General features: G+C 41.7%; 1 protein-coding gene across 4 annotated transcripts in view; it reads right to left on the bottom strand.

The window, feature by feature from the left end:
• ARHGAP21 (Rho GTPase activating protein 21) overlaps positions 1–19,215 on the bottom strand; it is a 113,595-nt gene that overhangs the window by 62,619 nt on the left and 31,761 nt on the right. The window contains exon 1 of one of the 4 annotated variants that reach the window (XM_083467349.1): positions 17,998–18,114. The exons of the other annotated variants lie outside the window; for them this stretch is intronic. Within the exon in view, the coding sequence (XP_083323475.1) occupies positions 17,998–18,081 (84 nt within the window). The 5' untranslated portion in view covers positions 18,082–18,114. Of the gene's footprint in view, positions 1–17,997; positions 18,115–19,215 lie in introns of those variants that run through there. 4 annotated transcript variants of the gene reach the window in all.

Genomic DNA, 19,215 nt, shown 5'->3' with positions numbered 1-19,215 from the left:
AGCAATTATTTTGCAATCTGCAATAACCTGATTCAGGAAATGGATTTGCTTGGATGTATTTTGAATTGAGGGTTTTCGTCTTCTCTGGCTCAGAATGTTAAATGATATTCTAAACATGCAGAATAAAAAAAATTCCTTCCAGTAGCACCTCATTATACATGACTAAGCCATTTTTCACCTTCTCACCCCTTGTCTTTTCCTGTAAGACCTATTGCAGTCGTTAAGAGTCGTCAACAGGCTCATCTCAGCTATCTGCCAATCACCCATTCCCACCACCCTTCTGAGTAATACCCCTCCCCACCTTCTCACTATATAGAAGGATCTGGCAACTTCTGTTTCAGTGTATCTGAAGAAGTGTGCATGCACACGAAAGCTCATACCAAGAACTAACTTAGTTGGTCTTTAAGGTGCTACTGGAAGGAATTTTTTTTACTTTGACTATGGCAGACCAACACGGCTACCTATCTGTAACTAAACATGCAGAGTTGGCATTTGGCTGGCCAGGCACTCAGAGCAAACTTACTTGGGTTAAATTCTAGTGGATTGCTGTGAGCATACTTTTTTTTTTTTCATTGACAGCCACTCAAAGTAATAGTCAGTAGATAAAGAACAAATAATAATTACTTGTTTGCACAACTCATACACTTAACATATAGACATGTTGATGGCCAGCAGCTTCATTTGAAGACATTGTGGTTATGATTTTCTGCCATAGTGTTAACCACAGAGATGACACCTGCCACTTTTCTTGGTGTCAGAAGTCGTAGGACTACTAGTGGTGTAGCTAACTTTTCCAGCCAAGTCGACGGGGTTTCCAGGCCAGGGAACACCAACATGGTGTACTCCAGATGCTGTCAGACCACAAAACTCCCATCGGCCCCAGCCTGCAAGACCACAGCAGATGGGAGTTGTGATCTGCCAGCAGCTGGAAGGTAAATAAAAAGGTAAAGGTAAATGATCCCTGGACGGTTAAGTTCAGTCAAAGGCAACTATGTCGTTGCAGAGCTCATCTCACTTTCAGGCCGAGGGAGCTGGCGTTTGTCCACAGACAGCTTTCTGGGTCATGTGGCCAGAATGACTAAACCGCTTCTGGCGCAACAGAACACCGTGACGGAAACCAGAGTGCATGGAAATGCCGTTTACCTTCCCACCGCAACGGTACCTATTTATCTACCTGTACTGGCATGCTTTAGAATTGCTAGGGTGGCAGGAGCAGGGACAGAGCAACGGGAGCTCACTCCGTCATGAGGATTCGAACCGCCGACCTTTCGATCAGCAAGCCCAAGAGGCTCAGTGGTTTAGACCACAGCGCCACCCGCTGTGGTCTAAAGTATCTGGAAGGTATTACATTGGCTACTCCTAGACTCAACCCAGGGTTTAATCAGCTCCAGACCCAGTTCTAATAAGGAAATATATATTTTGGATGCTCACTGCACCATGGGTTGTTCAGCTTCCAAACAATATAGGCCAGGAGCAGAGAGGTCAAACCCACAGACGTGATGTGGCTTTACTGAGGCCATGCCTCTCATCAGCCCTGCTCCATGCTCTCCTCTAGTACTTTCACCTGCCTGGAATATATTATTGACCTGAAATAATGCCTGTTGTATCCCTGGATGGAAATAAGGGGGAAGTGTGTTGTAGAAATTCTGACTGTTAACGTGTCTGGAATGCAACCTGGAGTACAAAGGTAAGAGTCCAAGTATCCCTGGGAAAGTTGCATGCACTATATTTTCCTGCTGTTTCCTTTAGCCACCAGAATTTGCTGACCACTCTGGCTTCCTCAGTTGCCTGCGAAACTATTTACTCTATGCACTGCACTCCGTGTGAAAAATAGTTCCACACAGCTGCAGGGCTCCATCAAGGCTGCAGTGAAATTCATGGGAACTCCATCTGCAGCTCGGGGGGGAGAAGAGAGTAGTCCAAGACTGGCTGTGAAACCTGGGAACACGGAGTGACCTAACTAAGGCAACTTGGTTGCATGCTGAAGCTAAGAATCGGAGTGCAAAACAGGCCCTGGCATTTTGATAACAAAACCTGGGAATCTACCCGGACATAGATGCAGTCTGGACTCTTCTGTCTAGCTTGGAACATACAGGAGGAGGAAGTAGAAGAGAAATTAGAATGGAATATGGCAAGTTTCCAAACCTCTCAGGTATTTGCACTTGGCAGGATGCACCTTGAACTGCAATGGAAAATATGCCAAAGTGTACAGAACTGCTATTCACATCTTTCCCTCCCATTTAAAGACACAGGGACCCAAACCGAAACCCTAACTAAAATGTTTCCTAATGAGGCTAAGTAACCCCTAGTGGTCACAGTCATGGCAATTAAACTTTCAATGGCAAAGATTTTGTGTTAAGAATGCTTCCCACCTCCTACAAAAACCGAAGGGTATGAGAATACCTCCGTAGAGGCCGTCAACAAACAGGCATTACTGCTGCTCAATGGTTTTAAAAAGAACACCTGCAAGAAATGTCCAAAACTATTCAAATATATTTTGAATAGTGCACAACAGTATGAGGGGTGCTTTAGAAAAGCCAAACCAACATGATTTTAAGAAGTAGTACGTGCCACATCACACCCGTTCAACATTTGTAAGAACTCAGACATTTAGTGTGGCACTTTGGAACTCCCTGGCAATTGAAATCAAGCAGGCGCCTTCACTGTGCTGTTTTTAGTGCCTGCTAAAAGCATTCTTCTTTAGACAAGCCCACCCAGTTGCTTATAAAGTCGCTTAGAAATTTTACTTTATTTATTTATTTTAACCTGTTTTAGTATCTTAATTTTTGAATGGTTTAAAACTATGGTTGCAATTTTTTCTTGATTTTACTGTTTTATCTTTTGTAAACCGCTTTGAGGTTTCTTACAATCAAGCAGTGTACAGTATAAATAAAGTATTGAGCACACATATTTAAACCTGCATTTGTAACTTTGGAATATTACTTGACAGGTGAATAAACCTCCGAGTTAATGGGTTGTATACAGACTCCAGTGGTGACCATTATAGACATATACTGCCAATAACAATTGATGAGTCCATCCCGTAATCCAGATTACAATATGATAATCATGGGAGACATGAATGGCGTGGTCTCCACCAATATGGACAAGGCACAAAGACTAACAGTCACCAAAGAAGGGAGACTCCCTAAGACTTTTTTTGAAATGACCGAAAACATGGACTTGATAGACATTTGGAGAACAAGGAACCCTCTGGAGAGAGAGGGAACCTTTTTCTCCCAAGCAATGATGACCTGGACCAGAATCGATCAAATCTGGGTTACTAGTGGAATGGCGCCAAAGATTAAGAAAGTGGAAATCTGCCCAAAAACTTGCTCCGACCATAACGCCGTGAAGATGGAGATGAAACTCACAATAACTGGTCAATTTAGATGGAGAATGAATGACACCCTCTTCTGTGATAAGGAGATTCTCACGAAGGCCCAAAAGACCCTAAAAGACTATTTTGAAATAAATTTGAGGACCGACGTGGACAAAAGAGTGATCTGGGATGCAAGTAAAGCGGTTATGAGAGGATTTTTGATTCAACAAAATTCAATAAAGAGGAAAAAACAAAATGAGAAAAAAGAGAAGATTTTGGAAATGATAAAGGAAGGAGAGAGGAAATTAAGAACAAAACCAAAGTCTCAGGACATTTTAAGAGAGATCAAGCTATACCAAACACAATATATGGAATTGATGAACCAAGAGATTGAATGGAAGATAAAGCAAATGAAGCAAAAGACCTTTGAATCAGCAAATAAATGTGGTAAACTTCTGGCATGGCAACTGAAGAAAAGGCAGAAATTAAATACAGTTACAAGCCTTGAGGTGGATGGAAAGAACATATCCAAACCCAATGAAATCAGAAATTGCTTTTTAAGTTATTTTAAAAAACTCTACACTCAAGGCCCGCAAAATGAAGAAGATATAGACAAATTCCTTGGAAAATATGGACTACAAAATATCTCTCATCAAAGTAAGATGGACTTGAACCAGAGAATCTCAGAACAAGAGATAGAGGCTGCCATTCAGAATATGCAACTGGGCAAATCTCCGGGACCAGATGGACTGACTTCCAGATACTACAAATCGCTGAAGGAATGGTTGACTCAACCACTAAGAGAAGTTTGTAATGAGATCCTTGAGGGAAAAAGGGCACCTGAATCGTGGAAAGAGGCATATATTTCACTCATACCAAAGTCAGAGACTGAAAAGACCCAACTCAAGAACTACCGCCCAATATCATTGCTCAATGTGGATTACAAAATTTTTGCAGACATTTTGGCAAAAAGATTTAAAAGAGTTTTGATGGAGAAGATTCATAAGGACCAAGCAGGCTTTCTTCCTAAAAGACACCTGGCAGATAATGTAAGGAATGTAATAGACATTCTGGAAAAGCTAGAGGTGAATATAAACACTAAAGCAGTATTGATTTTTGTGGACGCGGAGAAAGCCTTCGATAATATTTCTTGGAGTTTTATGAGGAAGAATCTTCATGGGATGGGGGTAGGCCAGGGTTTTGAGAATGGTATGGCTGCAATATATTCTGAACAAAAAGCTAAACTGATTGTAAATAATGTTGTGACTGAGGAACTTAAGATAGAAAAAGGAACAAGACAGGGGTGCCCGATTTCCCCATTACTTTTTATTTCAGTTCTGGAGGTGTTGCTGAACATGATAAGAAATGACCAGCAGGTCAAAGGTGTACAGGTCGGAGCTAAACATTATAAGTTAAGAGCATTCGCAGATGACCTAGTATTGACTTTGCAAGAGCCAAACACTAGTACGAAAAAGGTATTAGAAATAATACAACAGTTTGGCCAGGTAGCTGGATTTAAGTTGAACAAGCAAAAAACCAAAGTTTTAGGGAAAAACCTAACAGATATGGAAAAGGAGAAATTTCAAGAGGAAACAGGTTTGACTGTGGTCAAGAAGGTCAAATATCTAGGGATTTATCTAACATCTAAGAATCAGAATTTGTATAAGGACAACTATGAAAAATGTTGGTCAGAAATTAAAAAAGATTTAGAAATATGGTCAAATTTGAAATTGTCAATGTTAGGCCGAATTGCAGTAATTAAAATGAATGTATTGCCTAGAATGTTATTTTTGTTTCAGACCTTGCAGATTATTGATAAGATGGAATGTTTCAAGAGGTGGCACAAAGATATCTCGAAATTTGTCTGGCAGGGCAAAAAGCCCCGAATTAAATTTAAAATATTGACAGATGCTAAAGAGAGAGGGGGTTTTGCCCTGCCGGATTTAAAATTGTACTATGAGGCAGCAGCTTTTTGCTGGCTCAAAGAATGGATGCTCCTCGAGAACACAGACATCTTGGATCTGGAAGGTTTCAATAACGCTTTTGGTTGGCATGCATATCTTTGGTATGATAAAGTTAATAGTGCCTTTAAAAATCACATTGTCAGAAAAGCATTGTTTAATGTTTGGACAAGATATAAAGATCTATTGGAAAACAAAACCCCTAGATGGGTGTCACCAGTGGAGGCTAAAGCAGTGAAGAAACTCAATATGGAGGTCGGATGGCCGAAGTATTGGGAAATTTTAGAACAGGATGGAGATAAGTTCAAACTACAAAGTCAGGAGAAATTGAAGCATAAGGTAGAAAATTGGTTTCAATATCGCCAAATAATGGAATTTTTTAAACAGGACAGGAAAGTCGGTTTCCAGGTGGAAAAATCAAAACTAGAAACCGAACTGTTAGAACCCAATACTAAGAATCTATCTAGAATGTACAACTTGTTGCTGAAATGGAACACACAGGATGAAACAGTTAAATCGGCTATGATTAAGTGGGCTCAGGATGTTGGACATAACATTATGTCAGCTGACTGGGAATGGTTATGGAACACCGGTATAAAATTTACGGCATGTAATGCCTTAAAGGAAAACATTATGAAAATGGTATACAGGTGGTACATGACCCCAGTCAAGCTGGCAAAGATCTACCATTTGCCCGATAACAAATGTTGGAAGTGTAAAGAGACTGAAGGTACCTTTTATCACCTTTGGTGGACATGCCCGAAGATTAAGGCCTTCTGGGAAATGATCTATAATGAAATGAAAAAGGTACTTAAATGTACCTTCTCTAAAAAACCAGAGGCCTTTCTCTTGGGCATTGTCGGCCAATTGGTGACAAAGAAAGATAGAGCTTTTTTTATGTATGCCACAACAGCAGCAAGAATACTCATCGCAAAGTACTGGAAGACACAAGATCTACCCACTTTGGAAGAATGGCAGATGAAAGTGATGGACTATATGACACTGGCCGAGATGACAGGCAGAATCCGTGACCAACGAAAAGAGACGGTGGAAGAAGAATGGAGAAAATTTAAAAGCTATCTTAAGGACTACTATAAACTTAATGAATGTTAAAATGTTGTGGTTTTCAGAAACAAAGGGGTACAGGGATATAAGGTCAGATTACAAGAGAGGACTAAAATGATAGAGATTGGAAAGTAACAATTGGGAGTTGCTAGTTGAACTATGGTCATTGGGATGCAGAGAGGGGGGGTATGGGGAAGTCCAAGAAAAGAGGTTTATGAAAATATGTTTGAAACTATACGTGTTTGTTTGTCAATTTTAATGTTTGTCTGTCTTTTCCTAAAAAGGTTGTAAAACTAATAAAAATTTTATAAAAAAAAAAAAAAAAAAACAATAACAATTGATGAGATCTTAAGAGTTATTTACAACCACAGGGTACTCCCACTATAAATAAATTCTGCTTGACATGCATGCGACCTCTGAACACAACCTCTGCAGGCAACGTCTGCATGCAACCTCTGAATGGCATTACTGTGGCATACTTTGTTGAATACATTCATAAACATAAGCTGATAGGCACTGTTAAAAATAATCCTGACGTATTCCGCGTGGAAAATACTGTACACAGAGCCAGATACCACCAGAGCCATTTGACTGCATCCGAGCACGTACATAATAATGCAAAACAAACAAACAAAAAACTTTATAATTATAATTTCGTGTGTTAATATTACCGATATTAACCCCTTTCATGTGATGCACACATACCTGCCCATCAACCCATTAGTGCCCCAGCCCCAGAAGTGAGTCTGTGATACTAGCCCCAACCCTCAACATTTGCTTGGGTGTGCAAGTCTGGGGGAAAGTCTACGCACGTAGAACTCTAAGGGATATTGGAACCATAAGAAACCAGGGTTCCAGATTGCATGGAAGTCCACACATGTACAGTAGCACCTCAGCTTACATTACCCTCGGGTAACTTAAACTTCAGGTTGCGAAAGCGGCAAACCCGGAAGTGTTTCGCCCCATGAGCATGCACAGAAGCGCTCTACCGTGCCGCGCGCATGCGCAGAAGCGGTCTCTTCGGTTACAGAAACCTTGGGATCCAACTGGAGCTCTGGAACGGATCCCGTCTGCAACCAGAGCTACCACTGTATTGCTTTAGACAACCATGCAGCTGTCAGGGGGTAGCACTGGAAAGCTGGGGACACAGTCATGCTGCCCCTGTTACCTTATCCCTTGCATATGGATAACACATTGAATGGAGGCTTACATAATGAAGTGCTCTGCTACTTTAAGTTACGTCCTGTTATAACAAAGGAAATGACAGTTTCCCGCCTTTCCAGGGACCTCATTCTGAAAAACCTGAAACAGCAATGTTGTTGTCCCTGCTCCCTTTGTGATATTTACAGAAGCATTCCCCCCCCCATTCCCTCCTTTTCCCCATTAAGTTCAACTGTCTATTCTATTATTCTACATCCTCATTATTTGGAACATGAAGTTACGCATCTGTAATATTGTTATGGACCCCAAATCCTAGGGAAAAATTTTTAAAAGCAGAAATTGCCGTTGTTTCTGCTTAAAGATATTACCGTAGATACACGGGACTCACATCACCTTGGTATTTTTCATATATGAATACATTTTATAAAGAAAGAACAATCATTTTTATAGGGCACCGCTATCCCTTAAATACTGTATTGACCCGAATATAAGCTGCATCTGAATATAAGCCGCACCATTAAAATTGGAGGAAGGGGAGAGGGGGGAAAAACCCTGAATATAAGCCATTCCTTGCTGCTTCTGGGGACCACGCTGCATCGCCTGTGGCCTTTCCCCTTCCTCACTCTCTCCTTTCTTGGCCTTGGGCGAGAGGACGGAGGACTTCACACAGGGCGGGTGGCACTTTGCCGCACTCCTGGTGCTATTTGCCCCACGCTCTGGCTGCATATCGTAAGGTCACGAATATAAGCTGCACTTTTAACTTTTCACGGTCAGAATTTGGGGGGAAAGTGAGGCTTATATTCAGGCCAATACAGTACCTTCCTGGAAATAGTATTTATTTTTTTAATATCTGGAGGCCCACTTTTTTTTTTTTTTTTTGGCAGGCAACTCAGTTCAGCTACATGACACCTTAGCAAGCAGCCATAAACCCTCCTGACCGCCATTCATTGCAGCCTCAAAAGTGCCAAGTCCAGTAGAAGACCCTTTAGATCTGAGCATCTGTCACTCTGCTGGCAGACCCTTTTAATGCTGTCAAAGCTTGGAGGGGGGAGTCTAGCACATTCAAAGGAAAAGCTCTCTTAAGAAATCCTTATTAGAAAGTGAAATAAAGGCCTTTAGGTTGAACCAATAGAGTACAACTCCTGTTTGCCAGAGACAATAAAATGCAATTAAAGCTAATTCCAATGTGTTATATAGTAATATTAAAGAGAAAAATAGTTCCTGTATTTGCAACTATCAAAAATGATCCTTTCTCAGTTTATCTTTTCTTTTAATAAGGTGCAAGATATATATTTGCAGGTTAAAACAAAAAAATACAGAGTGAAAACTAACTGAAATGGAAGACTAATTTAAATATGTAAAAGAATCCCTGCTACTAGAAATGAAATACTGTACAACAATGGACACAATACTGCTCTTTGTATACAGAGCAGGGTATACGTGTACAAACACAAACTGGGAACCGATGCAGATGATTTAGTATCACTTATGTGCTCTGCTCTACCAGATCCAGTAAGCATTCTGGCAGTCACACTCTGGACCGATTGAAGAAGCTTCAGAACTGGTGACTTCAAAAGGGAGTCCCATGTAAGACTGCACTGCAATCATTCAATGTTATCTGTTTTAAATGAGATGAGCAGTCTGAATCAGGGCATAAGTCACTCACAATCCGGACATTCAACATCTGGCATGTAATGTTGAGCTACTTTCATCTCAGATGTTGAGCCACCGACATCTCAAAACGGTTATAAAGCTCTGAAGGTCTGTAACAAAAAACGCCTTTGACCATTGGGGTGAAGTGAGGAGCTGCCCCCCCCCGAGGGACTTCTCCCCCCACCCCAATTTAATAGCAGGTGACAGCTCTAAAGGAGGCACAGGGCCTCTGCCTCCTTGCCTAATACTAAAATATTAGCTAGAAATGAAACTCTCTTTGCCTATCTAGCCCCATAATAAACTACCCTGAAATGGAAAAAGATGGCAGGTCTACTGCTGACAGATGTTTGTAGCTTTCTATATCTCACTTAGTCCACTTTTGCCCACTCACAATATCTTTCAAATTTGTACAGTCCCAAATTGGCAGACTCCGGCCTGTTTCTGACATAATGGTCTGCGTTCACACAGAGACTTCTAAATGACACAGTGACGGTGCTAACTCATGGAAGTATCATATGAAGACTGAAATACTTCCAAAACAGGCTTATGTGTAGGATCCTACATTCAGGTCCTGAGCATGGACGGAGCTCCAGAAAAGTTGGGTGGATGTCAACACCTAATCACACCTCCATGTGGAGGTTTTTGAGTGGCTGTTTTTTGAAACTTCTTTTAAGACACAGTGATGCCCTTCATGAACACCAACCTTGTTAGCCTGTCCAAATAATGCTACAGGTAACACACTAGAAAAGGAATACTCAAATTACAGATACAAGTTCAGAATTACTCCACAAAATTACTTTATCCAGCGTAATGTACTCGCAATGCACGCTTACCTTATTTCACCGCGCAATGGTCGCATTTTTCATGCCAATTTTTCCTTTCCAAAAAGGGAGGTGCGACCACTATGCGGTGAATTACAGGACAGAGGAAGAGGAAAGGGTTACGGACATGTGGACAGAGTGGTCACTTGCCCACCTATTCTCCTTCTTGGCTGGGGTGCCCTAAGGGAGCCTAAGGCGAGTGGCAGCATCGGCAACAGCAGCAGCAGCATCCTGGGTCTGGCTTTGCCTCGCCTCAAGGCCAGAGTGTGTGGCGAAGGCCAACTGCGCCGCAGCCAAGCTGCTTCCTTGCTTCTTGGCTCTGTGCAACCCAAGGCAGCAGCAACAGCAGCAGCAGCCTGGCCTTTCTTTGTCTCACCTCGCCTCTCCAGCTACCTCAGCTCAGGACTAAGCCAATGAGGGCCCGGACTCTGGCCCTCGCCGCCTCAGGAGCCCACCACACAGACCCACCGCTCACCTCAGAATTACCCCTGTGACTATTATGCAGGGAATGCTCTGGAACCAATTTTGGGGTCTGAAAAAGGGGGTGCGGCCATTTTGCAGTTGCAAAATATGGTATGGGTAAACTGGGAGGCTTAGCGACTGTAAGCATAGCTTGGTAACTTTGACTCCCTGGTATCAAGTTCATGATGTGATGGCTGTTTAAACAAGTAAAACTATTGCGCTGGTGTGGTAAGGTTGGACATTAAAAACTTGTGTCAGCTTATTAAAAGGGTCATGGAAATATCTAGAAAGGGTCGATTTAGCCATGGAAAGGATAAGAAGCTAGAGGAGACCTGGCCTAGAAAAAAAAATTCAGAATGAAAACTATCTGGACATCCAAGATGGAAAATAATACATAAGGCTGAGTGTTGGAGTTAACATTCCTGTGATGACAAAGAAACCGTGTCCAGGATGTTTGTGGGCCCCAATCCAAGAAGCGTTTTTGACTGGAGGCTAGTTTGTTTGCATGGTTACCACATGCACAGTGCAAAAAAATGTTAACTAACATTACAAACTGAGGCGCCACAGTGAAAAAGCACTTCCAAAGAATTACAGAAGGAAAAAGTGACAGAGGACAAGAGAAGATCTATACTGGTGGTATGAAACTTGTATCTTCAGGTTTTAAAGGCAGCTGCAATGTCCTCCAGCATATCATTTGAATATGCTAATCTGCATAATTATGCATGTTGAAGACTCTCCACTAGTGGAAAGAAGCATTACAAACAAAGAGGGAGAGAGGGGTCAGTTTAATACCTGTCTAATGGAAATCCTAATAAATATATTGATTGTTAAAAGAAGTTGACAGCACTTGCCAGATGGATGAGATCAATAATTTATTCTACAATATGAGCACTTTTGGCCACATTCCAACCACCCTACTGTTTGTGCTTCTCAGCAGTGTAAGACAAACAGATACGTATAAAGCAAGTGCCATTGCCATTTTTCCCCACTTAAGAACAACAACAATCAGCTAACAGCTTCTTAAGCTAGCAATAGTACTTGCTCTTAAGAAAATGACTCCCACCTAATTCTCTAACAGTGAATTTTTGGGCTGCAGGCCTTGCTGAATTGCCAACCAGAACCAGACTCCAAGAAAATATGTAGATATGATAGAACATTTCAGGACAAAACCACTAAATAAAAAATAAGAAATATTTATCATGCACATTTTACAACATTTTTGAAGACAATATATACAACAATGCTGCAGTGATATTGTAGCCGAGTTGTTCTTATATCGTAACTGAGTTGTTCGTAACACATAAAACAATCAATAAAACTTAAGAACAATTTCAGGGCATGAAGCTTATCCTTATTATTCAACAAATTTGCAATGTGTTGTACATAATTTATGTTCCATATTCCCACACTTGCAAAATATGGTATGGATTTATTTATTTTTTTACACAGATATGGAAATGTGGCTCAGAGAATGGAAGTTGCTAAAAGTCATTCAGAGATTTTGCGAATTATCAGGCTTTGGAAGAAAAGTCCAAATACTGTCCAAGGGGTCACACTGTTGCATCTCCACATACCACAAGTAAAATCTAGTATCTTAAAAGCCTTTTAAATTATGTTTGTGTGTGCGCTGATGCATACACATAAAGAGACAGACACCTAGCAATGTCCATTTACTGTGATTCTAGGGAACTAAGTGATCTATAAGCACAACACACTTACTTCTAAGTAGCAACATAGGAAAGTTCGAAACAAACTGCAAACTAACAATGCTTCATAATCACCGGGACTTTAAAATGCTTAACTTTGGCTGTATTTTTGCTCATTAGAAATGTGAAGGCCCGGGGGGAAAAACTGAGGGGGAACTGGCTGGTCAGTGTGAGAACTGTATGTTGGAATAAATGGGTCATTGGCCTGATCCTGCATGCTCATATTATCTTCTCATGTGGGTCCACCGCTCTGCCACCCCCACCCCCGCTCAAACTTCCCCCCTCAAAAAAACTGGAACCAGGTGTTTAACTTGAGCTAGAAATTCATAAGCATTGGCACCAATTGTATCTGAGGGCAGGAAGTTCCAAAGCTAGGGTGCCACCACCAAGAAAGCCTCCCTGGCTGATCTTAACATACAGGCTGGTCCACAGTGGAGCAGGTGTTCTATCAGGTGGAGCCACCTGGGACCACTCAGCTTCCATTCCAACAGTGTTGGTGCCACCAGACATCCGTGTTGGGGGTGGGTGTTTGCCTGGCAGCTGTAGTGCTACAGGGAGCAGAAGCGGCAGGGACCCAGGCAGGATAGGCAGCAATGTGTAGGCCTCAGCAGCAATCAAGTGCTTACACCAGAACTTTACCCATCATCAAGCAAATATGAATGACTTAAAGAGTGCATGTAGAATTGTAGAAGGATACCACCCCCAAAAAACCCCCACAACCCAACAACTCTTTGAAGATCCAGTTTCTAGCTCTTACTGCTGCTAAAGTTTCAAAGTCTGAGACAAGTGCCTACTAAGGCCAAGAAATAAGATGGCATTGGAGCACAGATGTATTTCACATTCCAAGGTCCTAAGTCCTGTTCCTCTGTCACTATGACTACTACAAAATATACAGGGACCATGAGCCAGATGTTCATTACTATAAATAAAACACTGGTGATTTAAAATGCAGCACTAAAAATCTGAGTAAACCATGTATACAGAATGGCACACCCTGAAACAGAGGGTTAAAAAGTACAAAAATCATAGTATTCCAACACTGAAATTGTCTTCTAATCAAAACTGGAGCTTGGTGGAGGAATAGCAATGGCCTTCAATATAATATGCCTTTGATCTTCCATTTCTACATGAAGGTTTAAGAACATCCTCACTCCACAACTTATTTATTCTCAACTTCTAAGGCCAGTAGGCTGATCATAGGATTCAGTTCATGTGATTCTTTTCTGTCAGAATTAGGGGCAGTTGGATTGCATGGATTACCTGGTTTACAAAAGATGTTATCTGAATGGTGGAAGGGAGGAGGGCTGGCTCACTTCATCAGGTAAGGAGGGTGCCAGCCTCAGTTAATGCATGAACTGGATCCAAGTCAAAAGAGAAAAGAGAAAGCTGTCCTGCCGTAATTCAGCTGGCAACAGAGAAACCCGAGTTCAGCAAAGTGTGTTGTCTAGAGTGTAAGAATGGAACTGAGGGGGCCCAGATTCAAATTTCCCACTAGGCCATGAAGCTCTCGCTGGATGATATTGGACAAGTCCCTATGTCTCACACTCACCAACCTTGCAGGATTGTAGTGAAGGTGAAACGATGGAAAGAGAACCAGGAACTTCACTTTGAATTAAATTAATATTAAAATTAAATTAAAACCAATCATTATCACCACTGACAATCTCTAGGTGACTCTGGGCCAATAATTATCTCTAAGCCTACTTCTGAGTTGGCCTCTTCAAAGTTAACTGCAGGAATAATCCCTATGTAGCCTACACCATCCTGAACTTCTTTAGAGGAAGGGTGTGGGATATAAAATGTAAGAAACAAAACCACGGATAGAACCAAAACAGTGAAGGAGCAACCCAAAAGACACACGCAATAAAAACAAGGAACACCTATATTACAGTGCTCTTTAACTTCATGAAGGATTTATCACCTCCAGCTCATTGTGCAGAAATCGCTTTAGAAAATATGCTGTAGGATGACTTGGACTGCAATGTAATCTCGATTTGAGTCTTTTATGAAGTCACGCCTATATGACTGGATTTTTTTATGTTTACCTCTGTCGCTTGCCCAGTCATATGAACCACAGCCCCAGAGTTTATACATGCCAAGATCCACCCAAGACGTTTCATTTAACCATATGACCCAGATCCGCCCTTTCCTCTTAGGCGTGTGGATTGCTGGTCTCTCCCACTCCTGGTGGTGCATTTATTATGCAGGTGAATGCTTTCCATAAGTGACCCAAAGGACTGAGAACTGAAGGAAGACTCAAGTAAACAGAGAGACCCAGAAGACTGTCAGATCTGAAATTCCTAGAGGCCCTATTTTCCATGGCTGGTTTGAACTAGGATTATACATTTCATACATACAAAGATCAGCACTGGACCTTTCAGCACTCACATTCCATTTCTGCTTGAACATAAACTACTTTGTGGCGGGCTCAAAGACATGAACTGTAGATGAAGTTCCCCTTCATTCATTACAGGAAGTCTGCTGTCTAAGAAAACTCAAGTGTCTAAAAGCTTAGCTGAACTGTCCTCCTTAAAACACAAAAAGGAGGGAAACTCAGCACTTTGTTCTAAATTTTAAAAGGCAGCTTCCTTTTTTACACTCAGCTATTGGACCTCACCCCACCAACACCTCATTATCAGCCAGATAATTATCTGATGTGGATATTTACAAGTCTCAAAGAGACCTAATTTATACCACCTTAGAAAAAATTAGCAATGACCTAGTAAACATGTTGTGGATCCAGACTAGCAGTAAAATCCTCTACCCGAAAGTTATTCCTAGGAATGTAGGTATAACCAAGGCTGTTTTTCAGCCGGAACTTGCTGGAACTCAGTTCCAGCACTTCTCAAGTGGGTGCCCATTGCCATTATAAGAGAACATTGGAGGCGTTCGTGATGAGTTCTGGCACCTCTTTTTCTAGAAAAATAGCACTGGGTATACCTGATATAGAATTGTATTTTTAATTGAGCTTAGGACCCATGGGAATCAATGGTACAAGTCAAGTCCTAATTTCAATGGAAACCAAGTTCAACTAATTACCATAAGTCTGGATCCAGTCCAATATATTACAGCATTTACAAAAAACCCTGCTTATTTTTAAAAACGAGAAGTGCAGGACTCAGTTCATGCTTGGATGCCATCATGAAAGCTAAAATGGGACCTCTGTGTTCAAAGACAGTGTATCTTCTACATAGCATTTGATGCAAAGAAAACGAGCAGAGAAAAGTTGTTTCCTTCATGCCTTCCTTTACAGGCTTCCTGAAAGCTTCTGGCTGGCCACAGTGAGAAGCAGTATACTGGTCCAGGCAGACTTTTGGTGTGATTCAGCATAGCTCTTCTAAAGTCCTTCTGATGACTCTGATTACCTGCCATGGGCAAGGAGGAATTGTTCCTTGCACAAACAAGTCAAGCCACTGAAGGTCTTGCCACTGAAGCTTGTCAAAGCAAGCTGTGGCTGAGATGACTTGGTTGGGCCCGCCTTGAGTAGCTTCTGTTCCCCTCCCACTCCAACCTCAAGGGAATCTCACACCCAATGAAAAGGATGCTTAAGTTGTGATGGCCACGCTGAAGTAAGAATGACCGCTTGCTTAGCCCCCCACCAACACTAGCAGGAAGAGTCCTTTCCATTATTTCTAAAGAGGCAGCTGGGGTCGCCAACCTCTTTGGGCCCATATGTACATCTGGAATTTTGAGAGAGCCACCACAGGGTCACTCCCCTCCCACCCCACAGACAGAAAGTATGCACATCCACACACATACTTAGGTCCTGTGTAAAAGTCAGATCCAGTTGTACTAAATCTGATCCTTTTGAACTTGCATGCCCCACCCACCCCCATAAAAACCGACCATCATATTAAAGCTTACATCGGTAGACTGCATAGTAAGAAGCTCCCATGCTTGCCAAAGAAATATTGATCCATGATACAGATCCTTGTGCCAGCAAAAGCAGCTACGAATCACAGAATACCTCCATGGATGCAGAGATGACCTATGATTTGATGGTGCTTTTGCAAGGATCCCTGTTAAAAATTATGAGGCTCCATAAATATCCATGTCTCAGATTCGTGTTCTTGAACCAGATCAATGGAGTCAACATAGATATGTGATCCCCTAGCTGATGGTAGATGGGGTAGAAGGATCCTGTGAAAAGATTGTGCCATTTCAGGAGGATCTGCTTTACTGGATCCAACTAATACACATGCGTACACATACACCTTCTCCCTGGGCTCCATTCTCTTTCTCTCTCCTGTCTCTTGCACCCCTCTTTGTCCTCTATCACAGTTTTCCCACCTCCCCTCCCCTTCTTTCCCTTCTGCCCTCTCTGTCACTCTAGTATCTGTTCAGATGCTCAAATGCCAATCTGAGCCTTGAAAACCCGTAAAAACTGAAACAGGAAGTGGGAGAGAGCACCACCTCCCACTTCATTTCTGCATATTTTTCAAGAGAAGGAAAAAGAAAAGCCACCTTCTTTACTTCATGATGGCAGGAGTAGGGACCTCAGATGCTTTGTGGACACCACAGGAAGCCCTCAAGGCTGACACTGTGTCCATGGGTACGACATTGCTAGCCCAAGATGTATAAAACCAAGGGCAGAGTGGTTATCCTGGAAGTTGAGTAAAGGGGGAAATGGTGGGGCTGAATAATCAGTCCCGTCTACTCCCCACTGCTGAACAATTGGAAAGGGTTTGGAGAGGGAGGGGCAGGTGATGATGATTATAATTTTTAAGAAACAAACAGAAAACAATACATGCTTCAAGGACTTTTCTTTTGGCATAAGTAAGTAAATCTTCACTAAAGTTGGTAATACCGTACTCCAGTCCCCAGAAGCACATAATTCAGTTCCTAGCTAGGATAAAGGAAGCCACTCTTCAGGGCGCACTGCCAACCTTGCCAGGATCAACCTGGAACACCTGATTTCACCTACTCTCATACTACTTCACATGGGACAGATAACTGCAGTTCCCACCCATCATATCTCTTATCTCTCTCTCATTCATACACACACACACACACACACACACACACACCCCTATTCCCAGCACATAACACTCCTTCCTCCTTTCATGACTTTCAGCCCTTCCATGCCCTTTTTCAGGGTCCTGTCCCTCCCCTTTAAGATGCAGAGTTCTTCCTTCCAGTCATTTGTCCTTTATTCTGAGGCAGAAGCAAAGTCAAGTTTCCCAATACTGAATTTCAGAGCCTAAAAATAGGAAAGACTGCAGTTTTCTTGAAACCACAATTGTGCTAGTTCTAGCTACTATCTCAAATTCACATAAAGAAGTTTGCCTTGCTTATGGTAAAAACTAGCCTGGTAACTAAAAACACATTACATTTGAGGTTATTTACTTTCCAAGCAATGTCAAACTCCTATACCCGCACATCTGTATGATTATAGCCTTTCCCTGTACAAAAAGGAATATATAATAATGTTGATATATATCCCTGAATAATGTTGATATATATCCCTGAAAGACAGCTATATAACAACTATAGTTCTATGTAAATGCATGCTTTTAAATCAGTCTATTCCTTCAGCATCTCTAATTCCTTCTTGAACTGAACTGCCTCTTACTTTGCTGCATCCTTTACTGCAATCTGTCCTGTTAAGTCTTTGCAAAAGCAGTTCCCAGTAACCAATTCAGCAGTTAAACTAAGTTAACTACAGCAGTAAAGCAACCCTTTTACATAGGACACAGCTGGCTGTCCTTCACTAAATATTATGGCATATTATACTGCATAGGAGATGGAAAGGGGAGGGGGGGAGGAAAAGGGACAAGGGGTTTCGTTTGTGCCTTTTGCACAGTATTTCCCCCCTCTTCATAAACAACTAAATATAATGGACAAACCTGACCACTCCAAGCGCAATACAGGTTACATATCAAACTCCAGTTGTGGTTGATCATGCAGTCTAAAAGCCTGAACTGGGCCATGAAAGCCTATAGCGCAGACTGCATCTCTTCTCTGACTCAGCTTTTGCCCGTGTAGTACTAGATCTGTGAGCTATGCAGTGAAGAGAGTCAGGAAAGAGGACCTTTCTCTCCCTCCCGCATCTGCCTAGTCAGCAAGACAGCTGACTGCAGAGAGCGCTTAAAAATGCAGGTAGGTGGTGCCAAATTAGGAAAGGGAGAATGGGAAATCCCTGAATATTTTAGGATCACTTGCTACAGCATGTATTCTATACAGCATGCTGCTCCCTGTGTTCCTTGCTGCAAATTAAGGAAATTGCATCAGAACTCAGTGCAATGTTAAAGCTGCAATTTCATGCAAACTTAACTTGGATATTCAACTCAAGTGAGGCAATTTCAAACAAACACCACCTAAGATCTTGCCGTGTATTTTAAATTAAATCAACTGTAGGCTGCTTTCGTAAATTCTGAATTCTCAAACTATTGGGACTCAAAACAACAATCCAGTCGAAAGCACTATGTAAATGCTATTATTATTATTAGTAGTAGTAGTATTAGTATTAGTATTATTCTATCCCCGGTGGTTCTGCAAATATCCATGCAAAAACCTCCAGTTAGATGGCATATACAGAAGGAGAGATGAACCTTTTGAAGGGTAATCATAATGTTACTCTTTCCAGTTACTATTAGTATAAAAGTGAAAACTGCAAGAGAGAAAATGGGAAAAGGGAAAGACATTGTGGATGAGGCAACAGAAAGACTAAAGGGAAGGGAGTAGCTCAACTGGGACCATGTTTCAGTGCAATTCCCTCCCCCCCCCAAAAAAAAACTACATAAACTAAAAACATGTGATTTTCCTCAAGGATCTTATAGGAAAGACAGTTCTGGTTATCTAGTAATGAATAATGCCTCGAGAACCGTAAAGCCAACACTGGACTTGTTGCCTGCCTATTCTGGTTTCCCTTCAAGACCACAAAATTAGAAATAAATATGATCTGACCTGGGAAATACAAGTCATGGCATTTTGGCTCTACAACGAGGTCCAGCAGAACTTATAGTATTGGTTCTGTGTATGGTTAAACCATCATAAGATACAGAAAGAAATATGCCAAAGCACAAATGGGGAACCTATCTTAGTACCACCATTAGGATAGAAGC

The sequence above is a fragment of the Podarcis liolepis genome, assembly GCF_965112155.1.
Source record: "Podarcis liolepis genome assembly, chromosome: 12".
Taxonomy (NCBI): domain Eukaryota; kingdom Metazoa; phylum Chordata; class Lepidosauria; order Squamata; family Lacertidae; genus Podarcis; species Podarcis liolepis.
This window is presented reverse-complemented; position numbering and strand designations above follow the sequence as displayed.